The 27663-nt window shown below is 48.2% G+C and overlaps 1 protein-coding gene across 7 annotated transcripts in view; it reads right to left on the bottom strand.

Moving 5' to 3' along the window:
- The window catches only part of EXD3 (exonuclease 3'-5' domain containing 3), a 286325-nt gene that overhangs the window by 100703 nt on the left and 157959 nt on the right, over window positions 1-27663 (bottom strand). For all 7 annotated transcript variants that reach the window (XM_031042579.2, XM_031042586.2, XM_031042591.2 and 4 more), the window contains one exon: window positions 26046-26177. In XM_031042579.2, coding sequence (XP_030898439.2) covers window positions 26046-26177 — 132 coding nt within the window. The remainder of the gene's footprint in view (window positions 1-26045; window positions 26178-27663) is intronic.

Raw genomic sequence — 27663 nt, 5'->3', positions numbered from 1 at the left:
TGTACTATGTTACCACCACGGGCACCATTGTACCATGCTACCACCATAGGCATCATTGTACCACGTTACCACCATGGGCACCATTGTACCATGCTACCACCACCAGCAAGGACATTGAGACCGTGGTGCTTTGTGCCATGGAGGCAGGGCCAAGGGCCAGGGCAGCATGCAGCAGTGGCTCGGTGGGAGCAGGGCTCACCACACCTCTGATCTCCTTCCACTGCACCCCTAAGCAGAGCCAGCCACCACTCAGCCTGAGCAGGGGAACCTCAGGAGGCTCCATGAGGGGCAACGGCTCTGTCAGCACCAGCAGTGCCTGCAGCAGCTCTGCTCTCATGTCTGCAGCTCTCTGCACACAGGCAGGAGCCTCCCACACCTCAGAGAGCCACCAAAGAGCCGCTGCGAGCTGTTCTGAGCCCTGGTGGGCTCTGAAGCCTGTTGAGCAAAGCACTGCCCTTCACCAGCCTTGGCTGGTGCTCCCCAAAACACCCAAGGGGTTAATTCCCATCTGCAGATCACCCGGGGCCGGGTGCCCTCTGTCCAGAGCTGTAAGATGCTGGTTTCTAATGGTCCAGCCCCCGAAGGGGCCATCAGGCAGGCAGCGCAGCAGGCTGCATCTGGCACCAGTGCAGGGTAATTACTGTAATTGCTGAAGGCAAAAACTCGCTCCCCATTTTCTCTTGGCTGCAGCGACCACGTAGGTTGAAGTGTGGAAGGGTGAGTGCCAAGTGTTATGGTGTGAAGCCATTTTCCATTTAGAGCTTTTGTTTTTCATGGCTTATAAGTTACCACTCCCCGCCTCCATTCCTTTGGGTTGAGATTTGTCATGCTTGTTCTTAACCCAGTGGAGAATTTCTGTAGGAAAGTTCAATGGTATAAGTAGCAGCAATTATTCATCTGGCTTTCGTCATGGAAGATAACAGATATTCACAGCAAGTTGCTGTCTCTGTGAGGGAGGTGGCAGAAGGGAGGACTTCTGCCCTGCAGCCCAGCAGAAGCACAATCCTGCACGCCCCAGGGTTTTCCAGGAGCCACTTCAAGAGCAACTCCCATATCCAGACCCCAACAAACACCCACCCGAGCAGGAGCATTTCACACAGCCCCAGGGGCTGGTTTTCCACAGGAACATGTGATGACTGTCAGGTAATCAAGACATTTTCCAGATGCATCCTGGGTGCAAGTGGAAATTCTAAACCCACTTACAAACCCACCATGACCAGAACCTTCGGACTCACTGTGGAGAGTCCCAGGCGAGACACCAGCTCCTGAGCTTGCACAAGGAAATGCCATCCACAAACGGTGACAGCCCCGCTCCCCACGTCAAGAACTGACCCCGGCGCTCACCCAGCCTGCTGCGAGCTCTGGTTCAGCAGAGAAATAAAGAACTGGTTCTTCAGTTAAAGCATAAATAAATGCAAGGAACTTGGACACAAGCAACAATGTGAGATGCTGTGACTGAAATTCCAAATGTGCCACGTGCAGCATCCCCATCCCATCTGCATCCCGTGTGCCTGACATGCCCTGTGTCCCACTTCACACACTGAATCAACTGAGGCAGAAAGGGGCTTCTATGGAAAAAGCAGCTTCGAACATCCCAATTCTGAGCTTAAATCTTAACTATAATATTTAGATTGATGTTATTTATGATAATTTATTTTTATTTAAACGCATCCTCAGCAGTACAATAAAATAAAACCATGTTGGGCTGTTTTACAAACAAAAACCACAGAGCAGATAAGAAAGAGATGAGACATCTTTTATGTGGAGAGCTGGCTGTGGGTCACCAGAAACTAACACAAGGAACAGCAATTTGCTCCTACACCAAGGAATAATAAAAAGGTGTTTAAACACTCAGGTGAGGAGTTGTGAAGGCAGAGCAGGATTAATCCAGCGAGAGGAGATGGTTCCTCACTCTTCCACTTCAGCACAAAAAAGACACATTAAAAAATACAACTACGTCTAAATCCTGTTGGAAAAAAGTCTTTTTTGTTGCATGGAACAGGATGTTGCTTTTTCACTTCCATTAATTTGTTTACCAAACACTGAATCTCCCTATAGAATTTAGGGTTAATAACATAATTTTGTTTGACTAGCTCCTTGTTCTGCTGTCACACACCAAAATGACTTTAAATCTCAGGCTATTGACCCCAGCAGTCAGAGAAGGCATCATGGAGGATGCACCATGCTGGTACCTGAGGTGTTCCAGTGATAAAACACACTATGTGTCATTCCCAGCAGCTGCCCATTCCCAAACTCTTCCCACCTTGAGATAAAATGGCTGATCTCACATGAAGCAGGAAAAATAAATGCCAATAGCTGCTAATAACAACAGCTTGAACCTTGCAATGATTCTGCCATCTCCACTGGTGAGTCAAGAGAGGAAACACAACCAGGATTTGCAGCAGCAGGAGAACCATGGCACTGGAAGGCTGGGTAAAGCAAAGAAAGGGAAATGGGCCAATCTGGGGCAAAATGGTCTTTTTTTAAGAAAATAAAAATGCACTGTATAAAGGCAAGTTCCACTTTGTATCCTATTAGACAAACCTGCCTTGATACTTTCAAGTACCGTGGCACCCAAATGGAAACAACCTTCCTCCTGAGGATGAGGAGCCACCCTGGTGATGGGCACAAGCTCCCTCCTTTGAACACACCAATTTACTGCACACAGCTACATCTGTGTGTCATGGTCAGACCACTACAAACTGATGCTAGAAAAAAAATAAGGCCTGAGAAAAGAAACATAATGGAGTTTATGTTGGAGCATAAATGGAGTTCAGAAACAGTGTCGGTAAATAAAAATATTGTTATTAAACAATAGAAAATGCATGTTCTCGTGCTGCAAAGACAAAGGACACACTCAGCCCATGGTCATCCACACAGGAACACAGCCACCTCCAAGCTGGTGAACACCACACTCTATCCATGGGACACCACAGTCCCTCAGACCCAGATACAGCCTGAGAAAGGGCTCCTATGGCTGGACCATTTCTGAGTTGCAGAGAATTGCTTCAACCAAGAGGGTCTCTGAAATCCCAGCTCAGAGAACACCACTCTGTGAGGCACACGGTCTCCTCCAGAGGTGCTCAGAAACCCTGAGAGCTCTCATAGCTCCAGGGGCAGAGAGGCCATGTTCCAGGCTGTGACACAGACATGAGTGAGGGTACAGCTTCATCACTGCCCGTGAAATAGGCCATCATGAGGGGCTGAAGCACATCCAAACAAGCTCACGGAGCTGCCCCATCCCCACACATCCCCCTTTCAGCCTCACATCCTTGCCTCTTCCCCATCCTGCCGGTCCCACACAGTAGTGATGCCATGGGACACCTTCTCACTTCCCCATCCCGAATTCCCCAACCTCCTTCCCATGGAGGTCTTCCTTCCCTAATGCCTTCAGCCCCTTGGGAGCAGAAGCCCGAGCAGGAGGCACCTGTGGATTGGGATATGGATGGGATAAAAGTGTTACTCAACCTTGACTGAGCTACAGCTGTACTCACATAACCAACACCAACCATGGGAGATGCTGTTCATCACTCTCTCTTCAGTGCCAGCAGGTTCCCAGCTTACCTGACATCCCCCCATGGGTACCTAGCTCCTCCAGCAGATAGGCAGTCTTTGGGGCTTTCTAAGACTACATGGCACTTTCCTAAACCTCCACCAAAATTCTCATTTTCTAGACACCTATGAGCTGACTATCCAGTAGCTGTAGCTTTTTTGCCCTGGGCTGGTGTGGGCATCAGTTCTGTGGGGTAGGCATCTGTCTTTTGCCCTATGCATGCACTGCAATAACCACACCAGTATTATGGTGCTGCTGGCAGTGTTCCTAAATGTCAATCCCACAATGTCTCACACCCAGCAGACACCGCAGGCTGGTGGAAGTCACTGGGTTGCTGCCTACCCACTGGCTTCCTAAGAACAATGTGGAAAGGAAGCAAAAGGGACTCAAGATATGGCCAGCCAGCACTGTCTATCCATATAGACTCCAGCCCAGTCTCATGCTGATGGAAGATCAGCAGTGATGGTGACATCCTCCGGTATTAAACCAATTTCAGTTAGAGGTCACAAATAAGAAATAGAGTCACGCTCCTGTTGGAGACACACTGCTCACGGGGGCTGAAGCCACTCTTCACTGAAGGTGGTTCAGTGACCTTCATTCTGGAGGGCCCCCCAAGGATTGGTGAGAGGGAGAGAGGAGCAGGAGCAGAGTAGCAGATATGGGGCTGTCACCAGGTTTTGAGGAGTTGGAGCTTCACTGGAAATAGGAATATTTCTGATTTTCCTTGTTGCAGAAAAATGAAAGGTTCTTTAGTACTTAAGGAAAAAGCTGAAGTCGCTTCCTTGCCTCCACTTATGATGAGTTTTTAAGCTCACATCATATTTCACTTTACCTCACTATTTTTCACTGTTCAGTGTTAACCACACTGAACCTTTCAGACATAATTCTCGCGACCAGAGCAGAACTAAGTGTGCTGTGTGTTAGAGGAAACAAAAGGACTGGTTAAAGATTTGCAGCCTCTCTAGATAAAAGAAGAGGGTATTTTAATTAGAGTGGCCCTTCTATCCATCATGTCTAAACCACATCAAATACATACAAATACTGACTGCAGGAAATTAAAGTTGGAGACTTAAAAATATGAATAAATCAAGGAATTCTCACGCTTAACTTTGTCCTCTGACCCCCAAGATTTCCTTTCCTGATCCACTTCCCTAACACAAACACAAAGTCCATCTGCCAAACCAGGCCGTGTTCTCACCTCTACATGCCCACAAAGCAATGAGTTCTCTCTCCACATCACTGCCCATTTGGATGTGCATGACTGTAATTACTTCTGCAGTCACAGTGGGCTGAATCAGTGTGACTCCAAAGGCCTTGGCCCACATGTTGGCTCGTCTCCTCTTGCTGGAGTTTTGGATGAATAAAATTAGGCAGAAGCTCTTCCCTGGGAAGGTGCTGAGGTGCTGGCACAGGGTGCCCAGAGAAGCTGTGGCTGCCCCATCCCTGGCAGTGTTCAAGGCCAGGTTGGACACAGGGGCTTGGAGCAGCTGCTCCAGTGGAAGGGGTCCCTGCCTGTGGCTGAGGTTGGAACTGGATGAGTTTTAAGCTCCCTTCCAACACAAACCAGTCTCTGACTCTATGACTGTGTGCCTCTCCCTTTCCATACTCAAGATACTAGGATGTAGTACCACTAGAAGCCTGGCTTCTCATAGCTCCCCCCCCCCCTCCCCCAGCACAGTGCTTCCTCTTTGGGGATATCCAGAGATAAAATTCAGTGCAGAATTAGAAGCCCTTGGTAAATGAGAACAAACAGCATAGCTGTGGATTGTGTATATTCATCTATTGCCTCTGGTGTTACAAAAGCAGCAGCTCAGCTCTACTGCAACAGTAACAGAGGGAGGGAGGCGGCACTTCCACCTTGAAGAGGCAAAGGATGAAGATGGGGAGGATGTCAAGGGAAAGTACCACAGAATGAAGCAGCTTGGGGTAATAACTGCGTGTTTCATAAGCCACATATCAACACTCACCCTTCTTATCTCTGCTGCACACAAAAAAGAGGTGCTAGCCAAGCTGATGATCATAGACTGGCTTCAACACAATAGAGCAGGCACTGTTGGCTCTTCCAAGGGTGAGATAAACTGTCAAGTGAATTGGAGATTAACTATCCAGATGTAAATGAATTCATTGCTATGCAACTGATAGGGCTCAGGCCTGGTTTAGTGCAGGATGGAGTCAGGTTTGGAGAGCTCTCTCAATGGCCAAAGAATTTATAACCTGTATTCATGGCTTTCTCTGTAAAGGGCCGCCTAACAATGTAGGAGCTTGCAAGCATTGTTCCTTTTGAAGGGCTCCACCACTCCACCCCCACTTCTCTGCCCCCAATTTACTCCCCTCCTCCCGGGATCCCCCTCAGACCAGCTCGGCACCCTTCCCTCCTCCTGGTCACACAGGAAGAAAGCTGGGGGGAGGTGACCTCCGCTGCAGAATTTGCCATTCATGTTCAGTTCCCCCTCACAAATCCTTAACTTCTTGTCTCTTTTTAATCTTTTTTCTCTTGAGAAAGAAAAGATCAAAGGGTTTGGGGCTGATGCTTTCTGAACTAGGCACTTCTTGCCATGGGAAAAAAGTGCCGGGGAAGGGCTACACAAAGATGCTTGTGACTGGGGGTGGGGGAGAGATGATGAGACAGGACTTTCCTACACTGAAATGCTTTCTGAAAGCCTTCACCAAGCAGCCCTGCAAGCAAGATGCAGTTTTCCAGCATCCATCCCAGTCTGCCAGGCCCAGCTGCGGTACCGCAGTAGCAACCAGGGCACAGTTTGTTTCAGGGTCACACATGAGCAGTGTTAATGTTCTCCAGTACTGAGGGAAATGGAGAGTACAGACATGCACTGGACTGCATGGCCCACAGCCACCACCAGCAGGTCCCTCCTGTGGCCACTGGTGCATGGAGCAGAGCAGACCTTGTCTGTGGCCAATTGTTTCTCCTGGATTCCTTCGGAATGCATTTTCCAGAGAAGAAGCAGAAGAAACTGACAGAACAGTTCCAAGCACAGAGAGAAACCCCACTGGAGCAAGCATATGCAGAGCTGTCCCACGGGCTTTGGCCTGACCACGTGCATGCAGCAGAGCTTCACATCTGCATCTGCACCCTGATCTCGTGCTGCCGAGCCTGGGCAGGGCTAAACGCCTTTGAGAGGCTGCCCTTCAGAGGTGTATTTATGACATTCCCTAGTCCCAAAAAGACAAAGGATTATGCTGTGTATTTCCAAGCAATCCATCACTGGTACGAAGGAGGCTGAAAAGTTTCTACATTCACGGAGAGGAAAGGGGAGAGATCCAGAATACTTCCATCTCCCAAACCAGAGATTTTATCTCAAGGCAGGATTCTGAGGTCCCCAGGTGTATTGACAGGGGAATGTGGAGTTTCCCCTCATTCAGTAATCCCAGTTTGTCACCAGCTGTCTGTCTTCTGCCAAGACAGATGAGTCACAAAGCAGAAGCTGCACACAGATTAGAGGTAGGTTCAGAAGCACTGATATCCAACAGTTCATGGGGAAAAGTGCTCTTGGCCCAAAGGTTTGTGTGAGTTTCCAGCCAGAGACAGAACTTCAAAGCAGTGGCTCAAATCTCTAACAAGGGAACAAACCTGCTTGAGAAACCTTTAATCACTGTCACTTGGACAAGCAATACACAAATAATCTCCTTTGCAGAGCTCTCCTGCTCCTGGGAAGTAGTTCTTTTGCACGTTCATGTTTTGGAAAAAGGTTACCTGGACTTGAAGGACTGCTGGCACAGAGGGGCAATCTGCAAAGACCGTTCACTTGTCCGTGTCCAGCCCCACCATCTCTGCTTTAACAGAAATCCCTCATTTCTCTTCCTGTTCATCTACCCTGAGGACCAGGACATTTCAGGGAGAGGGTGGGTCACCAGGGCCTGGTTCATTTTTGTCACTTCTGTTCTGGTGCTTGCTTTGCATTTTGCTTGTACAAGACCTCTCATGGACTTTACAGTCTCTCTCATGTACCACTGCTCTCTTCTAGAAGGTCTTGGCACTTTCATGTTCTGCCACAAATAAAGCATCCTTCTGATCTCACTGGTAAATGACTTCTTGAAAGCCTTCAAGCTCACCAGCATTGAACAGCTCAGGCACAACTGTTTTCCTGTTCTTCCAACCCTGGGACACACAGGACAGGGCAGGATCTGAGGCTTACTTCATGCATTTAATGTTAAATTATTTTAGGACAGCCTTAACTGCACTGGGCTGACAAAAGCTCATTTCTTGGCCAGTTTACACTCGAACCCACAGGACCTGAACTCGCGTCTCTACACACTAATGACCACATGTCCCAGGCCTACCTTCTCATACAGCAACTTCTGATTGAACTCTCTGCTGGCAGATTAAAATCTGCTAAATGTGCTGCGGTGTGAATCCCATGAGCGCTCCACTAACAAACACCACAATTGAGCTGCAGCACCCATGGTGCTGTAACAAATCATAGGTCTTAGAGGAACCCTGCAAATTCACACAGCATTTCTGCCTTCGGAGCTGCTTTCCTGACACAGCCTTTAAGAATGTGTTTCCTCTGTAGGCTCAACAAATGCCTGAACCACACTGGTGAGCCAAGGAGAACAGCTGCCTCTCTTCAGACTTGAACTACTTTCACCACCCCCCCAAACCCTAGCACAGGAGCGTTCTCGTTATTAGAGAGGATAAGTGTTTGTGCTGAAAGAAAAATGTAAATGCCTGCAAGAGAAAAGCCAAATTAGCACAAGTGACCCAGGGCCAGAAATGGGAAAATTCTCTAGTGGAGATTTAAAGGCAGTTGAATGTCTCAGCAAATTAGCTCTGAGGTGCCACGATGACAAACCGCCTCTCGCACTGATGTGACGATCACTATAAACCAGTTGTGTCAAAGTGTTTCTGATTCATTTTGCTCTACCTCTGGGAAAAGAAAAGGTAAAATATCACCGTCATAAAACTGACAGATGTGTGTTTGCTTAAATCACACAGACCCTTCAGGTGACAAACATCTCCTTCGTCCTCCTGGATGTGCCACTACACTACAAACCAGGTCCTGGGCACTTCTGTCAAGTCCTGCGTTTCTTCTGAGCCAGAACAATCCTGCTAAACCCAGATGAGGTTTAGAGCACCCACCATGTGAAGACTAAGAAAACTGGGTATGTTTAGCCTGGAGAAGGGAAGCTGCATGGAGACCTCAGAGCAGCTTCCAGTGTCTGCAAGGGGCTACAAGAATGCCACAGGGGGACACTGTTTAATCAACTGGGTTGAAAAAGACCTTTAAGATCATCAAGTCCAACTGTTACCCCAGGACTGCCAAGTCCATCACCACTGCTCCTCTTTAACAGGCTCCAAAGATTTGCAGTCAGGCCTTCTAAGAAGAAAACATCCTTTTTCACAGCTCTGTATGTCATCATGCAGGGTCTGCGCAAGTCTATACAAGGTCTATACATTTGCCAAACCCCCCTGGTTTTCCTTCCACTGGTCAGTAAGGACTTCCTGTTTTTTCCCAGAACAACCATACATGTTCAACCCAGTAGCTCAAAAGTGCTTTTGATGGAATAAATACTATAGGCCTAAAGTAATTAGCAATTTGTCATAAGTACTAAAAGCTTGCTGTAAGCCCATTGAGAGCACCATGTCTACAAGATGCAGAAAGTTTGTATTAACACGTGCAACATAGAAACAGAGGATGCAGAGAGGAAGAAAATCCCTCAGTGACACTGACTGCAACCACTGGGTTTTGGGAACATTGTTGCATGTCTCCATAAGCTGAAAAACCACCATGTTACCATTATTAAATACTCCCTATAAGGAGAAAAGCAGGGCCAATGCTCCAAGGAGACATGCATGTAGCCTTGTTCCCTTTCTAAAAATGAATCCTGATGAATATGTGCCCTTTTTATGACTCCTTCCCTACTAACAAACTGGCTTCACAGAAAGAATGTAAATATATATTTAAAAATTATATACCGGCAGAAACTGAATTGTGAAGATGGAAACTTCAGACAGGAGACAGAAGTAAATCAATGAATTCAACCTTTCAAACTTCCAAAGTCTCCAATGAGCACCTTGGGTGAACTCCAGAGACGATAAAGATTTGTTCACTGAGGTTGAATTCTTTTCAGCAGCCCAGAGGAGAGGGATATATAAATAACCCTAAACGTGGTGGGAGATGGGCTCCTCATATCTGCATCCATCAACAAAACATCCATGTCTGGAGACCCTCAGCAAGCAATCTCAAACTCAGCATAACAAACAAGCATAACAAAGCTACAACCTGTGCTACAGCCCTAACAGACCTGCAGCAGGTCCAAGCAGTGCCCTGGTATGGTGTGGGACATGGTCTCTTCTTGAACAGCCTGATCCCGCTGACAGTCTGGAGGTGGCACTGCCAACATGCCACCCATCACCACACCACCTGAAACACACATCTGACACGTGGCAGCTCAGCAGGACTTGCCCAACCATGCTCCATAGGGATTGCAAGTGTGGATATAGAATCTTTGCAGACTGGTCTGTGTTGGAAGGGACCTTAAAGCTCCTCCAGCTCCAACCCCTGCCATGGGCAGGGACACCTTCCACTGGAGCAGCTTGCTCCAAGCCCCTGTGTCCAACCTGGCCTTGAACACTGCCAGGGATGGGGCAAGGCAATTCCTCACATTTCACTACTCTGTGGGAGTGGAGAGCAGGAGCTGTGGAGACTGGGCAAGATGTGAAGCTGCTCCCCAAGACACAGAGGCTCCTGACAGAAGGGGGCACCTCCAGGCCAGCAAAGCCACTACCACCCACCCCACTACAGCCCATGTGTGATTTGATCAGGCACACAGGCAGGAACTCAGGGCATCAAGAGCCAAGTCCCATTTCCATCTCCCCAGTGCCCTGAGCTGCAGCACACTGTGAAATGGTGAGCACCATTCCCATCAGCTTTCCCTCCTCATTCCTGTATCATCTTTACTTTCTCACTACCTGTTGGGTGATGCTTTTACAGTAGCACTGATCACCACAGCATCCAAGTGCACCACAGGAACGCAGAAAGCTCCCAGGGGCCTCATTTTCTTCCCAATGCTGTCATTTTGCTTTTATATTTCTATTGTTTTCATTAGAAGAGGCTGTGAAGACATGAAGATTGTTGTAGCAGGCAGCGAGCAAAGAAGAGAGCTGTCGTTACAAGTACACACTTCTCTAATGGCAGCTTGGAAAAGTACCGAATCACATTTCTTATCCAAATGTGCTCTGCTCTGCAGTCCTCCATTAAGCAGTGAGTAAATAGTTTCCCATAAAAGCCTGTGAAAGAGCCTGATGGAATCTTATTCCCTCTTTAACTTCCAAAACCATTAACTTCTCCCTCTTCACAGCTGATAGGGATTCTTGGAAACAAACCTCTTCAGCAGAGGAGCCGGGATGAGGCCAGGGGTGGCAGGGGAAGCCTCCGGCAGCATCCCTGCATCCCGCACTTGCTGGCTCTTGGTGCAGGGACCTGCCTGGCAGTGGTGCCCAGGGCCCACGGGCAGGTAAAGCACAGCCTGAATGCAGCAGCTTCCAGGGAGTTTCCTGGAAGAGCCCTGTCCTGGATGGCGCCTCGCTGCAGGACTCCCTCTCCTTGGCTCCAATTCCTCCACCCCAACAGCAAGTTCAGAAAATAACGTAATGAAAACAGTCTTTTTTCACCCCTTTTTTTTCTCCTTCCTTTTTTTTCCATTGCTCATTTTATTTTACTGAGCTACTGCATACGGAGCTGAATCTTTATTTTGGCTCATGTCCTCTTGCAATATCATTACCCGTGCGCAAAGGAAAAGCCCTCTGGAGATTTCCAATCCAAACAGGCCCTTGTTTTATCTACAAGTATTTGAGTACATGACCTCAGATAACCCCATGGCCAACTGTGTGCCAAATCCAAACTGCAGCCATGGGAACTTTAAATACAGAGAAGATTTTCCAGCTTCTCTCTGAAGGGAAGACATCGAGTTTCTTGCTCATTTTGGGTCGGATGGAGCTGGGAAGCTGGGCTGTGCCTGTGGGAGCACGGCCATGGAGCCATGGTGGCACCCTGGTCACCTCTGCCACAGGAAGCTGCTGGGCTTAGGCAGCAGCACAAGTGACCTCTGCTACATCCACACAGTCACTGTCCCCTAGGCTTCTCAGGGTACTGCTCCGGCTTCAGATTACTGACAAGACAAACAGCTGCACTTGGGCCAGCAGACTCATATGTAAGCCTGTGTTTGGATTGCTCGGGACAGGGGAGGCTTTTCATCTTCATTAGCAGCCACATCCGCAGTTTCTCACTGGGTCAGAGCCTCCTGCTCTCTGCTGCTGTTCATGAATTTCAATAAATCAATTAATCTGGTATTGTGAATGAAACTCTGAAGCCTTTGGCAGCTGCTGGTTCCTGGACACTCAGTGCCTGCAGGTTCCTAACTGCAAGTCCTTGGGCAACACCAGCCTGGCTAATTTAGGTACCAGAATCAGTATTTTTCACAGCAGTGACTACTTGATTTTTCTCCCCAGATCAATAACTCTGTGTTACCACTAATGCATTAACAGGAAGGAGAAGAATGAACCCCAGAGCTGAAAGGGGGAAAAATCTCAAGCTCTAGGAACAGCACAGGAATTTGGTCTTGACAGTCTCCATATCAGTTTCCGACAGCGTCACACTGAACATGTCCACGTTATTTTATGCTGGGAACCAACCTCAGTGCAAAGGGCACAGCCTGTGACCCCTCGAGAGCTGCTCTGTTTCTCCTCACTGGGATTTCCATGTCTGTGCAATGGGGTACCCACCCCTGGAGCCAGGACACAAGCTCCTTTTGCCAGCAGCTCTCCCAGCTGCACGCTGTTCACATCCCGGGACACGCGCGGCTTCCCGGGACTCATTGCAGAACACATTGCTTAAAATAAGCACTGAAGCAGAGGCAGCTTAGACACAGGGATGAAAGGTAGGGCTAGGACACCAGCCATTGCTTTGGGATCTCGAGTAGCCCTGGTGCCTCGGTTGGATCCTGGGCACTTCAGCTCCCAGAGCAAGAGCACGGTGACACCAACCTGGGGCAGCTTTTGGCTGTGTACAGCCATACATTCCTATGCACCATCGGGAGACCTTTGCATCTCAAAGCTGTTACTATTTTGATCTTTACAACCCCTGGAAAAAATGAGTTCAATTAAGTCTCATCATTAGGAATTTACATAAGGTCACTTCGAGGCTTCATGCACTTCCTCTGGTTCAGATATCAGTGCTCTTGGTGTTTCCCCTCTTCATTTATAACCTCATTGCTGTAGGGCATTCCAAGTAAATCATCCACCACCAGTTTCCTCTCTTCAGCAACATGCATCAAGTTTTTCATTCAGGCTAAATGAAGCTTCAACTCCTCTGTACAACAGTGGCCCAGTTAAAGGCACAGCAGCACTCTGAAATGGCAGTTTTCCCCTCAATGAATAAGTGATTTTAATCCAGAAGAGAATGTATGAATTTTGATCCCTTCAGTAGGAGGAAATATTTAGTTGCATTTGGTAGCACAAGCACAAGCAATGAACCAGTTCTTAGCTATTCCATGGGAAATTCATTTGCTAACTACTCAGAAGAGCCCTTTTCACTATGAATAAACGGAGAAACACTCTCGGCAGCTGTGAGCTGTGTACAACCACGATGCAAACCCACAGCAAGGTGCACGCCAGTTACAAGCTGATGGGGGTGAGGGCTTACCTGACTGTGAGCCTCATTTATAAAGCTGAGGAGCAAATTTGAACCAAAACAGCTTTTGAGCTGCTGGAAGGGTCGAAAACGAATGGGTATTAACAGAGTAGGGCTGAGACAGGCTGCGGGTTCACCTCCTGAGCAAGGACCCCTCTCTGGTGAGCCTGTCCCTGGCACACCATGTGGCACAAGCCGAACTCTCTTTGTTTGGCTGAACTGAGCAGCCAAGGGCTGTCCAAGCTCTGGCCTGAGCAATTCCAGCTGTGGGCCCACAGGGCTTTGGTCAGCATAAGCCTGTGCTGACACAGCCCCCTCCTGTGTGGAGGCACATCTGGGCAGCTGCAGAGTGAACCAGAGTGAGGAACTGCACTGGGTTAAAATTAACCATCTGCTTCTGACAGGTCTGTTTCCAGCAGGATCAGTTCCCTGCCCCAGCCACCCCACAGTTCAACAAGCACAAGGGGGGCTTCGGGAGGCACCAGTGCAGGGGAGAGGTGAGAGGAGAGGCTTCATCTGGCAGCAGCGTCTGCCTGTGATACACGGGTAACCAATGTACAGGGGGGTAATACAGAGAAATTGTACAAGGGGGTTAAAGGAATTCCTTTGCTTAAACAAAAGTATTGTCTGTCCTAAGTACCTGCCATTGCCATCTTGCCAAGGCATTGATTACTGCTGGAGGGGGAGAAGCAGATGCTAGTTCTACTGACAAAAGCAGATGATTGGTCCTGCTGATAAGCCGGGAGAGGCAGACTGGGTGACCAAGCCATAAGACCATGACAAAAGCACAGGTGTTTGGTCCTACTGAGAAGTGGGGGAGAAGCAGACTGGGCACCGACCAGACCCTAAGGCCATGTCTGAAGGTTAAACGGTGTAAAGTTTAAGAAGAGGAAGACTCATTTACTTCATCTTGAAGACCCCTACCCACAAGAGGAAGACTCATTTAGTTCATCCTGAGACCCCTGCCCATGACCAGAAGGGGCACTGCGCAGGTGCAAAGGACCTTCCAGCTCATTATAATACGAAGCGGGGATAGATACTAAATATGTATAGGCGGATTGAGCAACCTCATGTCTATGTATACCTTAAGAGAATAAATGTAAAGGGAGAACCCCCCTGAGGTGTGCATGCTTTGGCGGAGCGATCCCCATGCACCTCAGCGCTGAATAAAAGCATACCTACTTTACAACTTTAATGAGTTGTGGAATCTATCCGCGCATCACCTGCACCGACTGAAAGCTCTCACGGCACGAGTGCCCCAGCCCCATTTCCAGCAGACCTGTGATCCTCAAGTGTTTTTCTGCCTCTCCTCTGCAAATGGCATATAGAGCCCAGCTCATTTAGACATCATTCACATTCTTACTTGTAACCCATAAATACCACTGTAACACACATCGGGAAGCAATGAATCTTGTCATACCTCTGACACAGACAGACCCTGCCTTAATGTTTCAAAGCCGTCACAATTTTTCTTGCACTTTCAAAAAGGTTATTATCCACACTGAAATGCATTAATGCCTCAAACTAGTGGGGATACTTTCCACCTACTCTTTTTCCTCTATTTATTCTGTGTCCTTTACTGACACAGCTATCTCTCTCCTGCCAAGCAACCGGCTCCATACGCATGGATGAGTCTTTGCAACTGAAAAAATAACTAGGCTGATGCAGCTTAGGTAGGAGAATCTGAGTGCGTGCATTCCTCCTGCGGCTGGCCCCGGGAAAAGGACACCCTGCCACTTGTAAACCTGGGAGGTCTTTGAGAGTTTGGCAGAACTCCCCTGGGAGGCCCGTCATTAGCCATTTAAAACTGGCTATAGTATAGGGCTGAATTGAAGCCTTGGACAAAGCCCCTGCAGAGCTATCTGTCAGGAAAGGCTCCCGATACTGGCAGGGGCTGTTAACAGTAACAATGATGACAATATAGTGGGGATTTTGAGGGGTGGGGACTTCAAAGAAACCCTAAAGAGGTATTTTTCATTAAGAAGTAAGAAAGCAGCTGAGTATTGTTTTTGGCACTGCAGCTGAATATGAATGTTACTGCAGTAAGTCACAGATCAGCGACAGCACAAACTGACACTGATTTAAAGATGCATGGGCTGCTTTTCTGTGCTGCTCTCATCACATTGGGATCACATTACTTGGCCAAGGCAGCAGCTCTTGGACCATGCTCATTACCTTGGGATCCTCCAGTGCTTATAAAGGTCAATAAGCAACTAGCAAGCCCCTTACGACAGCTACTACGTGCCACTGCTCTGATGGCAGTGCCTGCTGCAGACACAGCCCAGTACCAGTGCCAGGTTAGTTCAGGGTTACAGCCTGGACACGTTGGCCACCCTCAGCCTCCCCACCAGCTCAAATCAGGAGCAAGCCCTTGTCTCTGTGCAGGAATGACCATGGCTTGTAGGCAGGAAGGGTCAGGAGGGGGCTGTTGGTTGACAGGGACTTTGCACTGAAACTCCAAATCTGTGGTTCCACCAGGGAGAAAAGGAAAATGATTATGAAGAAAGCATAAGATAGTTTCCATGAAACACTCCTGCTACAGCAAGTCCTCCTCCTATCCATGAGAATTAACTAATCACAGACTGGTTTGGGTTGGAAGGGTCCTTAAAGCTCCTCCAGTTCCAACCCCCTGCCATGGGCAGGGACACCTTCCACTAGAGCAGGTTGCTCCAAGCCCCATCCAACCTGGCCTTGAACACTGCCAGGGATGACTGATTCTATCTATTCCTGAGCAACTGTGCTGCTCAGGAGCCGCATCCCACCATAACCACCTGTGGTTTGTGTTCCTTTGAACACTTTTCCCCCAAACAGGCAAACCCTAAAGCTATCCTATCCAGTCAGCACACAGAGAGTGCCCGCAGGCTGTGCAGAGCAGATTGACTTTCACACCTCGCTGGCCACACAGAAGAAACCCAACCTAAACAGCGTAACTTTGCATAACTGATTATTTTCACTGGGGTAATCTGAGCCCTCCAGTAATGCCACCAAATGCTGCTGATCCCAGGAAGGCCCTGCTCTGGGGAGGAACAGCCCAACTGTAGGAGACAGCTCGAGCGAAGGCTTGTCAGGGCGAGGGAGGGCTGGTCCCTGTTGCGGGATGGGATTATCCTGGGAGCAGAGGCTCAATCCTTCGGCACAGGCTGGTGTCTGCACTGATGGAAGCACAAACAACATTTTAGTGCCCAGTACTGTCAGAAACTGGAGTGTGCAAAACCAAGCGCAGGGCAGCACAGCAGCTGGAGCTGCTGGTGTGTAAGAAGCTGTCGGGCTTTACTTGATGTCCTTTTAACTTTCTTTTCCATAGTGTCCCACACATTTTGAGAGGCTTCAGCTTTCAGGCTGGCTCCCCAGTGACCTATTATCCTTGCAAATCAATCCCTCCATCCTGTCACCAAACAGCCATTCACATGACCTTGTTTGCAGGGAACTGTGTTCCTCCTCTGACTCCTCTGTCACCAACTTCCCTCTCTCCATCCACCAGCTCATTTCCTCCCGCAGGACCCTGCTCAGTGATCTCCCCCTCTTCCAGTCCATGCAATGAGACTGTCAAATTAAAACCCCAACAGCTGAGGAGGTCAGGACACCCCTACTCACTGCCATGCCCCACGATCATGCTGACAGAGGTGAAGCGGTCCATGCCATCGGTGCACCTGAGATGTAACCTGTTTCTGCAGTTCTTCCTACAAAACACTGATCCAGCTGCAAGTTGGAACTCCCATTTCAGCCAGATCAGTCTCAACATGGAAACATGCAGGACTGGTTTGGGCTGTAAGGGACCTTAAAGCTCATCCACTTCCAATCCCTGCCACAGGCAGGGACCCCTTCCACTGGAGCAGCTTGCTCCAAGCCCCTGTGTCCAACCTGCCCTTGAACACTGCCAGGGATGGGGCAGCCACAGCTTCTCTGGGCACCTGTGCCAGCGGCTCAGCACCTTCCCAGGGAAGAGCTTCTGCCTAAGAGCTCACCTAAATAGCATTTTGGCACACGCTGTCATCTCGCACAATTAATAATACAATGAATAACAGATACAGTTCATTTTATGCCAATAGGAAGCTACACAATTTAATGCCTAAAGGTCTTCAGATAAATGTTATTGAGCAATTACAGATCTGGCAAACTCTAGGATGAAGCCACGTTTATGTAGCTCAGTGAATAATGCTGACTCAAACAGAAGATTTGAGAACTGCCTAAAGATCACACATGCTTCTGAGGGAACAAAGGTCTGCAGCTGGAATTACAGCTGTCAGGGTAACCTCACACCTTGGATGACTGCAAAACTGTCCCTTCCCCATGAACTAGGATTTAGCTGCATTTGTAACAACAGGACAATGGTTTTGTGCCGGATTCTCAACAGTAGTTGGGAAAACATTGCTGTGATACTACCTGTGCTGCAAGACAGCCACAGGAAACTGTTTAGAAGGCTCCTGTCTGACACTGTTCAATCATCTTGAGCTGTGAAGTGAAAATAAAAGCATAGAGGTCTTCTGGATGGTTCCTATCAATTCACTTCACCTGAAGTCCAAATGAAGCTGGTCACTCCATAGCAAAACCAGGAACTTTGACATGCCATTATTTAACTTCTAATGTAGAAGCTCTCTCAAATAAAGAGACATAGTGATCATAATGCTGGTTTATATGTAGGATTATCATTCTGGGAACCCACCAGTATAAATACACAGCCATTCAAGCAGAAGGAGTTGGACATCCCAAACTTACCATGGCATACAAACAAAGAGCATTATGAGGGCACCAATGTCAAAAAGAAGAAGAAACTCCACAGTGCATAAACATGGGAATTTTGACTTCTTGACACAGTCAATCCACTGAACTCTGCCCTCAGGAGGCAAAGGGGGCTGGAAACCAACAGAACTTCAACTGGCTACAAATTTCTTGGTTTCTCATGACATTTGAGAGAAAACATAGGGACAGTTTCTTCAGGACACAGGGGAGTTATAGCTGTGTCACTGCCTTCTCCAGAGAGTTCTGTCCTTTCCTTACAGTCACTCCATCACTGTCACCCACTGACCTTTCATTACTTTCTCCCAGTGCACCAGCATCACTGCTGACCAATGCACAATCTGGCCAAACCCACGAGAGGAAGAAAAAGCCTTGCATAGAACTGTATGAAAGGACATTTACTCTGCACTACATTGTGTCTTCTTTTCTATGCTAGTCTAAATACAAGTGCTGTTTTCCCTGCCAGTCGTTGTTTGCTTGTGCTGTTTCCACTGGCTAAAACCAGCATTTTTCCAGCTCGTGTTGCCCTCCAGGAAAAAACACACTTTCATACCTTTCTTGCACTTAGCACAGGGTAACAAAACTGGTTCCCAGGAATAGGGATGACTTCCTCAAAAGAAACATTTGCTGTCAGCTGAGGTTTGACCTCTAATGGCTGATTTGGCATCACCATTTTGAGCAGTGTAACACATAACACTGTGCAAAACCAACAGCTTCCCCCACCTCCACGTTTAACAACTGCTCACAGCTTTGCAAGTGACAATAAACAGAGAGACCGAAACCTCGGGTCCAGTCTCTCACACATGTCCACAAAATGAACCTAAAGACAAAGATCTGTAAAGGAAATTTCAGTGAAAATCAAGCTTCTGCAGACACTGAGAAAGAAAGTCTGCAACATGAGACCGTCTTCCTTGAAGAAACACAGCTGATGGGCTGCATTCCCATATCTGACTTCCACTGGTCTGTGTAAAACATAAACTTCACGCTAACCTTATGAAAACAGTCAACATGCTGGAGAGAGACAACAGTCTGCTCTGAGCTGGTGAAAGGGGGAAAAAAAGCTCTCAGGCTGTCATTCTTCCCTTGCTGTGACCTTCATGCTCCACTGAATTTCTGAAGATACTGAAATCTTGGCAGGGAAGTGTACAGTCTGTGGGAACCAGGCAGCACTGTCCAGGCTCGCTGCTGAGAATTAGGCCCAGGCAAACCCTTTCTTTGGGTGGCTCTGAGCTCTGCCTGGGCAGCAGCATGGTGCTGAGAATGCAACAGGATTGGTGCTGTCTGCACTCATGTATTGTGAGGCAGAGCAAGTATGGTCAGTGTGCTGCCCACCCACCTGCCCTGCACCCATGAGCTGGGGCTCATTCAGCTCACATTGGAATCTGGGAACTGGGAGGAATCCCACTGCTTTACAGTGCCCCCATGTTCCTGCACATAACAGCGACCACTCACAGTCAGCTCTCACTATGGTTTATAGAGCCTTAGGGATCAGTAAACCCAAATCTCAACTGGAGACTCGAAAGGAGTGCAATTTGCCATGACAAATTATCACAACCCCTGATGCTGTTTAACGACCCTGGTGTAGAGGCACTCAACTAAAGAGAGCTGCATCTCTCTGAATGAACGGCTGCTGCGCAAGGGCTAGGTGCATTCACGACTCAATGCTCACATTCAGACAGTCCCGGGACAAGCACCTTTTGAGGTCAATTCCCTCCCTCAACAATGTCTGTAGAGGCAGAATAATACCAGCTGTGCTTCCTGGCCAGAGTCTGGCAGCACAAGTTGCAGATTACATCTAAATTGCCAAGCCCAGGATAAACAAAAAGATTAAGAGGGCCTTACCCTTTGTGTTGAACAATTGCACTCTGAAGCAAGAAATCACAGCCTACGGAGTGGGCAGGCACTGGGCTGAGTTTTCGGTTTGGGTGAAGGGCTGGTGAGGAGTAAGCAGCTAACTCACACATCTGGGGAAACCACAGATGCTCTTAATCACAGGTTTTCCTGACCTGTAGGCACTGACAAATTGCATCCTATGGATGAACCTTTTATTAAACCACAGGTTTCAAAACTATATTCTCCCTCTCAGCATTCCAAAGTCGACGAAATCCAGCACACATGACCCTTCTTAATTCTTCATTTAGATGGTGACACAGCCCTTTCCAAAGAGATTTCAAGACTGAGAGGAAACAAATAGGGACAAGATGTTACGGCGGTGGAAGGCATCTCAAAATGAGCCACAGGCTTCAAGAACTGACATTTCAGAAACTCTTTGATGATCACCTCAGCCCCATTTCAGTAGCAGATCCTCTTTGTCCTAAGTGACTCCTAAGACAAACCCCTCGCTGTCTGCTGGGGCTGAAATATGCAGCCTTTACATTCTACTGGTTTTCCACTGTGCGTGGGGAAGGACATTTAGAAGAATAAAACGACTGTTGCTCAGGCCAGGAAAGGTGACCACAAAACAAAATCGCCCCAGTCCCAGTTCCGTGCCATGCAAGAGCAGGGAGATAGCTACTCGCTCACAAGTTAGTGAGAAAGATGATGTCTGGCAGTTCTCATCATCATCTGGACCGACAGAGCAACCCACATAAAAGGAACAAAAAAGCCTGCTGATCAGATTGGTGTGACAGAGGCTCATGAGAGACATGCACATTTTCAATCTAAATGACAGCTTGAGGGACCTATATTACTAATTATCGACTAATATTGCCTGAGTTCCCAGGCTGGCTTCAAAGGTTCTTGCAAAGTGCCCCAAGCAGAGGGTTTTTCATCTAATCATAAGGCCTTTTGCTTTGTCCCTGCTAAATGGATTGCTCCATACTGGGCTCCCTCTGCGTAACTCAGCTTGCACATGATGAGCTTTGCAGTGATGAAATTTGGTACCTCAACCACAAACCCAGCAACATTTGCTGCAACTGTTAGAACACTTCTGCACCTCATCTCATGAAACAAGCAAAGGTGGTTTCCTCTGGTCCTCCCCCTCCTCCACACCTCCTCTTAATCCCATGGTAACACCTTTCTCAAAGGCTGGGGCTTTCAAACTGAAAGAGCAGGGAAGGGGGGGAGAGATACCAGATCTCCAGACAATGAAATAAAGCAGCTATCTCTCACATCCCGCGGCGCTCAGGCTGAGGTCATAAGTTAAACAGGACATCAGAATAGGTGATGTAATTTGCTTATTTAGGATCAGAGCATTCAGTGAAGTGGAAGAGACAACCTGTTTGAATTTGCAGATAATCCCATAATAAATGCAGAGCTGTTCAGCTGCAGAAACTGCAGCTGGAGTCTGGGATGGTTCTTTCCTCCCTGCACATTTATTTTTGCAGGGGATATAACTGCAATCATTCTTCCTTGCAGGAAAGCCTTGAAACCTCACCTGGGATCAGCCTCCCATTGCATTAGGTATTGTTCAAACAGGGTCCCTGCCCCGGACAGCTGAAAGGTTAAAGGGCCAAGTCAAACAGAGGGTGGGAAAGGAAGGAGAGGCCCAAGGGAGGCAAGAAGGTGGCACGGCCCCACCGCAGGATCCAGGTCTCCCAGCCTGCTGCCTCCCTGCTACAAGAGCAAAGCTTTGGGCTCAAAACTGAGCTGAGCAGCAGTTATGCTTTCAAGTAAAGCACAAGCCAGCTTTTTGGAAGGCAGGCAGGCTCCAAAGCTGCCTGCAGAGCCCCAGACCAGCAAGGATTTTACAGTAGAGCTCTCAACCTTTAATGACAAGGTTCTTCTGTAAGAGGGGCAATTTCTCAGCCATCCTGTACAACACTGAACACACAGTTTTCCCTTCAAACAAACCATCAAGACAAGCACTTGTGATACACAGATTTAAAGCTAACAACTTGCACTGTTTATCTCCTCAGGTTATCAGTATTCAAAGCCTAACTTCACCCTGCCTGTGCCGCTCAGAGCAGCATTTCTCACAGTCGAGCCTTGCCAGCCCCTTGACTGAACTTATCTTCTTTGACTTCAGTGTTTTCCCAGTGACAAGCAGTTGGCTGGGCCAGACAGCAGACTGAGCCAAAGGAAGGAAAATGTCCTGGGTACCTTGGGCTGGGCGAGAAAAAGCAGTCTAGAGAGGCATTGCTCACTCCAGCAGGTCAGTGGTGCTGCCACATGGGCTTCAGATGGATCGTGCTTGCATGGAAAAGCGAGGCAGAAAAAGCCAAGCCAGTCACCCAGGTAATATCTGCCAAAACAGAATCAGCATAGAATTCCAGACTGGGTTGGGCTGAAGGGACCTTAAAGCTCCTCCAGCTCCAACCCCTGCCATGGGCAGGGACCTCTTCCCCTAGAGCAGCTTGCTCCAAGCCCCTGTGTCCAACCTGGCCTTGAACACTGCCACGGATGGCGCAGCCACAGCTTCTCTGGGCACCCTGTGCCAGTGCCTCAGCAGCCTCACAGGGAAGAGCTCAGCTCAGTCTCCCCTGTTCCGGCAGGTTCAAGCCATTCCCCTTGGCCTGTCCCTACAGGCCCTTGTCCCAAGCCCCTCTCCAGCTTTCCTGCAACCCCTTTAGGCACTGGAGCTGCTCTCAGGTCTTCCCTTCAGGAGCCTTCTCTTGTCCAGGCTGCCCCAGCCCAGCTCTCTCAGCCTGGCTCCACAGCAGAGCTGCTCTAGCCCCCGCAGCATCTCCATGGCCTTCCTATTTTTGAGTTTCCTTACAAGACTGGACTGGAGCTCCTGTTTTCCTCCTGCACTACTAGGCCTTAGACAGGTACCAAACATGCCCCACTCTCAGACACCACATCTGAGCAAGGGTGGCAGCAGCACCAGTTGTGCTGGGAGAGAAGCTCCTGCTCAGATGAACAGACCTGTGAGAGGAGCCTAAGTTTCAAACCGTCTACAAAAGAACCCCGACATGAGATATCTGTGTCCATAACTCTCACCATACTGTAGGTCACCTTTAGCAGGTTTGGGTTTTTTCTTTCTCAAATACAAGTTCCACATCAGAACTTCCTCCAAGTTTCCAACAGCTTAAGGATCACTGATCTTCCACTCCAGCCACTTTGCTGGCTGCCCTAGGGCTGCCTACAGCAGCTCCTGACACCTCCACAAAGCTCTTCCTGACTAGTGTAAAGTACCAAAGGGCTGAATTTATCATGTAAGGACACCCTCCAGTACATATTACACATCACCTCTTTCTGAAGGAGCTACTTTTGGATATCTGAAAAGAAGAAAAGCTGTATACTAGACATTCAAATGCACGCAGAGGAGACAGAGAAAAGACATTTGCATTTCAAATAGAGGCAATGGGTTCATTTCAAATATTTTAAGGATATGAAATATAGGACTTCTTGGTGGGGGGTCTTTTGCATGTCACCAAAAGACAGAATTCACCTTATTTTCACTCAGCCCCTCTAACGTGTTCCTCACTGAAGGCAATACCAGGCCTGGCTAAAGCTCCTGTGCACCAGTAACTTCTCCATGGCCACCAGTCTTAAATGCAGCACTTGAGAGACACATGCAAAGAGAACATCATGCTTGGCAGGCCACAGCCAGCAGCAGCCTCCACTGCTGGGGCCTTTAACCAAGCAACCACGTCAAATCCTATTTCTGAGAGCAGAAATGCTGAGAAGCCCTGGGTGAAGCTCTCTGTGCACTTGATGCTCTAAGTCAGACAGATGTAACTGGTATTTGCCATTGTTTTAACAGAAAAAGGCTGTATTTTGGCAGGGTTACAAAGCAAGGCCATTGTTTATATCAGCAATTGAGAGACTGTCCATCCCTGCTGAGGAACCTGACAGAGGAAACATTTAACAGCAATCTTGGGTACAACATTGTATTGGGACCTAGTTTTACCATGTGCTCTGCACTACACGCATTAATTGTTACAGCAACAATATTTGCTGACATATTCACTCAAATCATTTACAGAGTAGAAGCTCAAGAGACAAAACAAGCCCTTGCTCCACGAGACAGAGAGAGTCAGGCAGGATGCCACATTGCTTCCTGTGACACACAGAAAACCCTTATCTACAAGGGAAGATTGTGCCGATAACCCATCCCAGCGCCTGGCGAGCACCATGGGGCTGTCCCTGGCGGCTGGGCCCCAGGGTCAGACACCGGCCAAGCTCCACAGGGGTAAGGAAGGAGGGAATGGCCCAGGTTACAGATCACTGTCACCCGGCCTCCTTCTGCCGAGCGTGTGTCCTCAGCATCAGAAGACATGGAGCTACTGGAGCAAGTCCAGAGGAGGCCATGAGGATAATGCGGGGCTGGAGCGGCTCCCAGTCAGGTTTGCAGAGAATGTTTCAGGAAGAACTTACAAAAGAAGTGCTGAGGCCTCTGATGGCCACAGTGGCCCTAGAGCACCCTCTTGAAAGCAGGAATTGGACAGTTTTGATGTGGGCAGTCAATCTTCTGCAGTTTTGCACTGGGACCCTTCCCACCCTGCTGCCCACCGCTCCCTACAGACACACTGGGAGCTGCAGCACTGGGCACCCTATGGCAACTGGCCAGTGTCTGCTGGACACACACAGCTCTGAGAGCTCGGACTGTCCTTGAGAGCAACAGCAATGTGAAACTCATACAGTCTGTAGGGGACATCTGGACAAAACCAGCTCAAAATGCTCCGCTCAAATGCAGGTAAATACAGGATTCAGAACCCAGAGCTGTTTGACAAATAATAGTATTTTCCTGTGGCTAATGGTATAAAACATGCAGCTGTTCCACCACCACAATTTACAGGGAAGGCATTTCTCCTGGAAGTAAGAGAACACTTCATATATATTCCTAGCCAGACTGACAACCCCTATTTATATTGTAAAATAAGACAGCATGGACTAAAAAGCCATACAGTTAAACAGTTCCAGACTCCAGATCATAGGAAAGAGGTCACTTTTCTATCATGTGTTGTATCTGCATTTCTTACAGGTATCACAGAGTTTTCTGCAGCATGTTTTTCTGTGTGCTGATTCCTGTGGTATTTCAGCACCCACCAGGAAGGACACTGCTATTATAGGATCTCAGGGAACCGGAGAATCCACAGGGGTTTTTTAAAGGTTTCTTTAAAATAGCAAGGAAGTCATCATGCCATTTTCTAACAACTGCAATCTGTTCTTGGCACAATAAAGCTATGAGACTGAAGAGAGTATCTTATCTCTGAATATATATATTTATCCTGAAGTAAGACCAACCCGTTATACACCGATCCAATCTGCAAGGTGCTACACCATCCTCCTCTTACAGACAACCCACACAGCTGGACAACTCTCATGCTCTCTATAAATTACAGATGGAGTTTCAAAGACTGACACCAGATATGAGCAGAGGTCTAGAAAATGCTCTGTGGAGTGTCTGCTCAGGAGTCGTTGCTATTCCTACACCACTTGTGCAGCTCCACCAGGCCAGGAGACCCCGAGAGCTCGACCACAAGGCACTGGGCCAGGCTTCACTCAAGTGCTCAGCTCGCTTGTTTATTCCTAAGAGAAAGCTCCTTTTACAGCCAGATTTGCAGTTTCTTCTTTTTCTCTCTTTAAACACTGATGAGAGATGTTGAAGCTGCAAGTCGGTCCCTGTTACAGTTTTGGAAGGGATAAGTTTCCGTGTGTTACTGTACCAAATACAGGAGTGAAATTGGAAGAGATGGAGATTTGAGCTAACCCAATTAAAATTTCTCCTTAACAACAATGCAGAGACACCCACTGCCAAACACAATTTGGAGCCATCGACCAGCACGGACATGAATGAACCTAGCAGCTTCTGCAAAAGAATTACAGTCCTAAAACCAAATCCTCCTATTAAAGTAATTAAGTGTTATCAGAATCACAGGGCCATAATTAAACATGCTTTATAATTAAAACAGCATGTGTCCTAGACAGGGAACACAGCAACAAAGAGACTATAACCACGATACTTTGCCAAAACACATGCCAAGTACCAAAAATCAGAAAAGCAGCGAAGTTCATAGCAGAGTGCCTCTGTTCTCCTGACATAGCCATCCCCACTCCCGAGGGGCACAAGAACACCCAGAACTCCTCACAGCAATGCAAGATGTTGCCAAAGTTCAAGGAGAAATCTTGGGAACCAAGTAGAAGACACTGAGTGCAAGACTCGGAAAGCTGAAGAATGGAATAAGCATGAACTTTAACTCAAACAAGCCTTGTCCTACCTGGCAGCGGCTGAAGATATCCGAGAGGGATACTTGAACATTGAAGTACTTCAGCACCTGCAGGGCCTGTTCTTTTGGCTTTTCTGAGCTGTTCACTGAGAAACACCTTCCTTCTGCTACCTGGGACTGCAGCTTCAAGAGAGAAGGCAAAACCAAAAAAGACAATAAATGATGCACTCCAGACATCGGCATCTGGGTGGTGGTGGTGGGGGGGGTTATAAGACAATTGGTTTGGTTTTAATTACAAATAATTAAAGTTAGGATGTGTTTACAGTCTAAATGTTGATCTAACAAGCACAACTGGCAATATAACACTAAGCCACTGCTGCAATAGCTCTGAGACTACCAGAGCACTGCTGGATTTTATATATATATATGAAACATTATTGCCCAAGTCCCCTTCAAGTTATGATGTGGTGGTGTGGTGCTGACAGGGGTAGCAAGAGGAAACTGAATTCAATCACAGCTTTCACATGGAACCTGGCCAGCTCACACACAGTGTGCAAAAGCATAATCGTAGAATCATGGAATGGTTTGGGCTGGAAGGGACCTTAAAGCTCAGCCAGCTCCAACCCCTGCCACAAGCAGGGACACCTTCCACTGGAGCAGCTGCTCCAAGCCCCTGTGTCCAACCTGGCCTTGAGCACTGCCAGGGATGGGGCAGCCACAGCTTCTCTGGGCACCCTGTGCCAGCGCCACAGCACCCTCACAGGGAAGAGCTTCTGCCTAAGAGCTCAGCTCAGTCTCCCCTCGCACAGGTTCAAGCCATTCCCCTTGGCCTGTCCCTACAGGCCCTTGTCCCAAGCCCCTCTCCAGCTTTCCTGCAGCCCCTTTAGGCACTGGAGCTGCTCTCAGGTCTTCCCTTCAGGAGCCTTCTCTTGTCCAGGCTGCTCCAGCCCAGCTCTCTCAGCCTGGCTCCACAGCAGAGCTGCTCCAGCCCTCGCAGCATCTCCATGGCCTCCTCTGGACTGGTCTGAGGGAGATGACGTCCAGTGGCAGCTTTACCACTTCAACCCCTGTAGTTTATATACCATTTCACCAGGAGTTCACTGATGGATGATGAAGTTGCAGTCACTGATGTGCACAATTTCTCAATGTTTGCTTCACATTTAGCAAAGAAGTTTGTGTTTGGGAACAAGCATGGGGAAGTTCCAGACACATCTTTACGAACAGAATGAGCACTCTCAGCAAGGTGGCATCAGCTACATGCAAGTAAAGGAGGCCACAGAGCCATTCAGTCCTTGCATAGGGCACACAAAGGCAAGGAACAAAGGGAAGCAGACATTCCCCAGGAAAGCATCGTACCCTGGGAAGCAGTTATTTTCTTTCTGCAATCCGTACACAGTACTTTGAAGTTAAGGCTTTGCCAAGTAAGATTATGCTGGGTGCTGAATTACCTATTACATCAACTGTAGGCTCAAGGAACCACAGTCTGGCTAAGGAACCTGTAGCATAGCACGGCTGTGCTTGACTCACAGTGTCTCACCATGGGGGGGGGGGGTGGTTGATGCCCAGGTATTATGTAAGAAATTAGCAACCTATAGTCTGCAAGCACTCCAACAAGCTACTTGAGTAGTTGGGATACAGCTCATGTGTAATCCAGAAGAGATGCACGCTT

This window comes from Melopsittacus undulatus, chromosome 11, assembly GCF_012275295.1.
Source record: "Melopsittacus undulatus isolate bMelUnd1 chromosome 11, bMelUnd1.mat.Z, whole genome shotgun sequence".
Lineage (NCBI taxonomy): Eukaryota > Metazoa > Chordata > Aves > Psittaciformes > Psittaculidae > Melopsittacus > Melopsittacus undulatus.
This window is presented reverse-complemented; position numbering and strand designations above follow the sequence as displayed.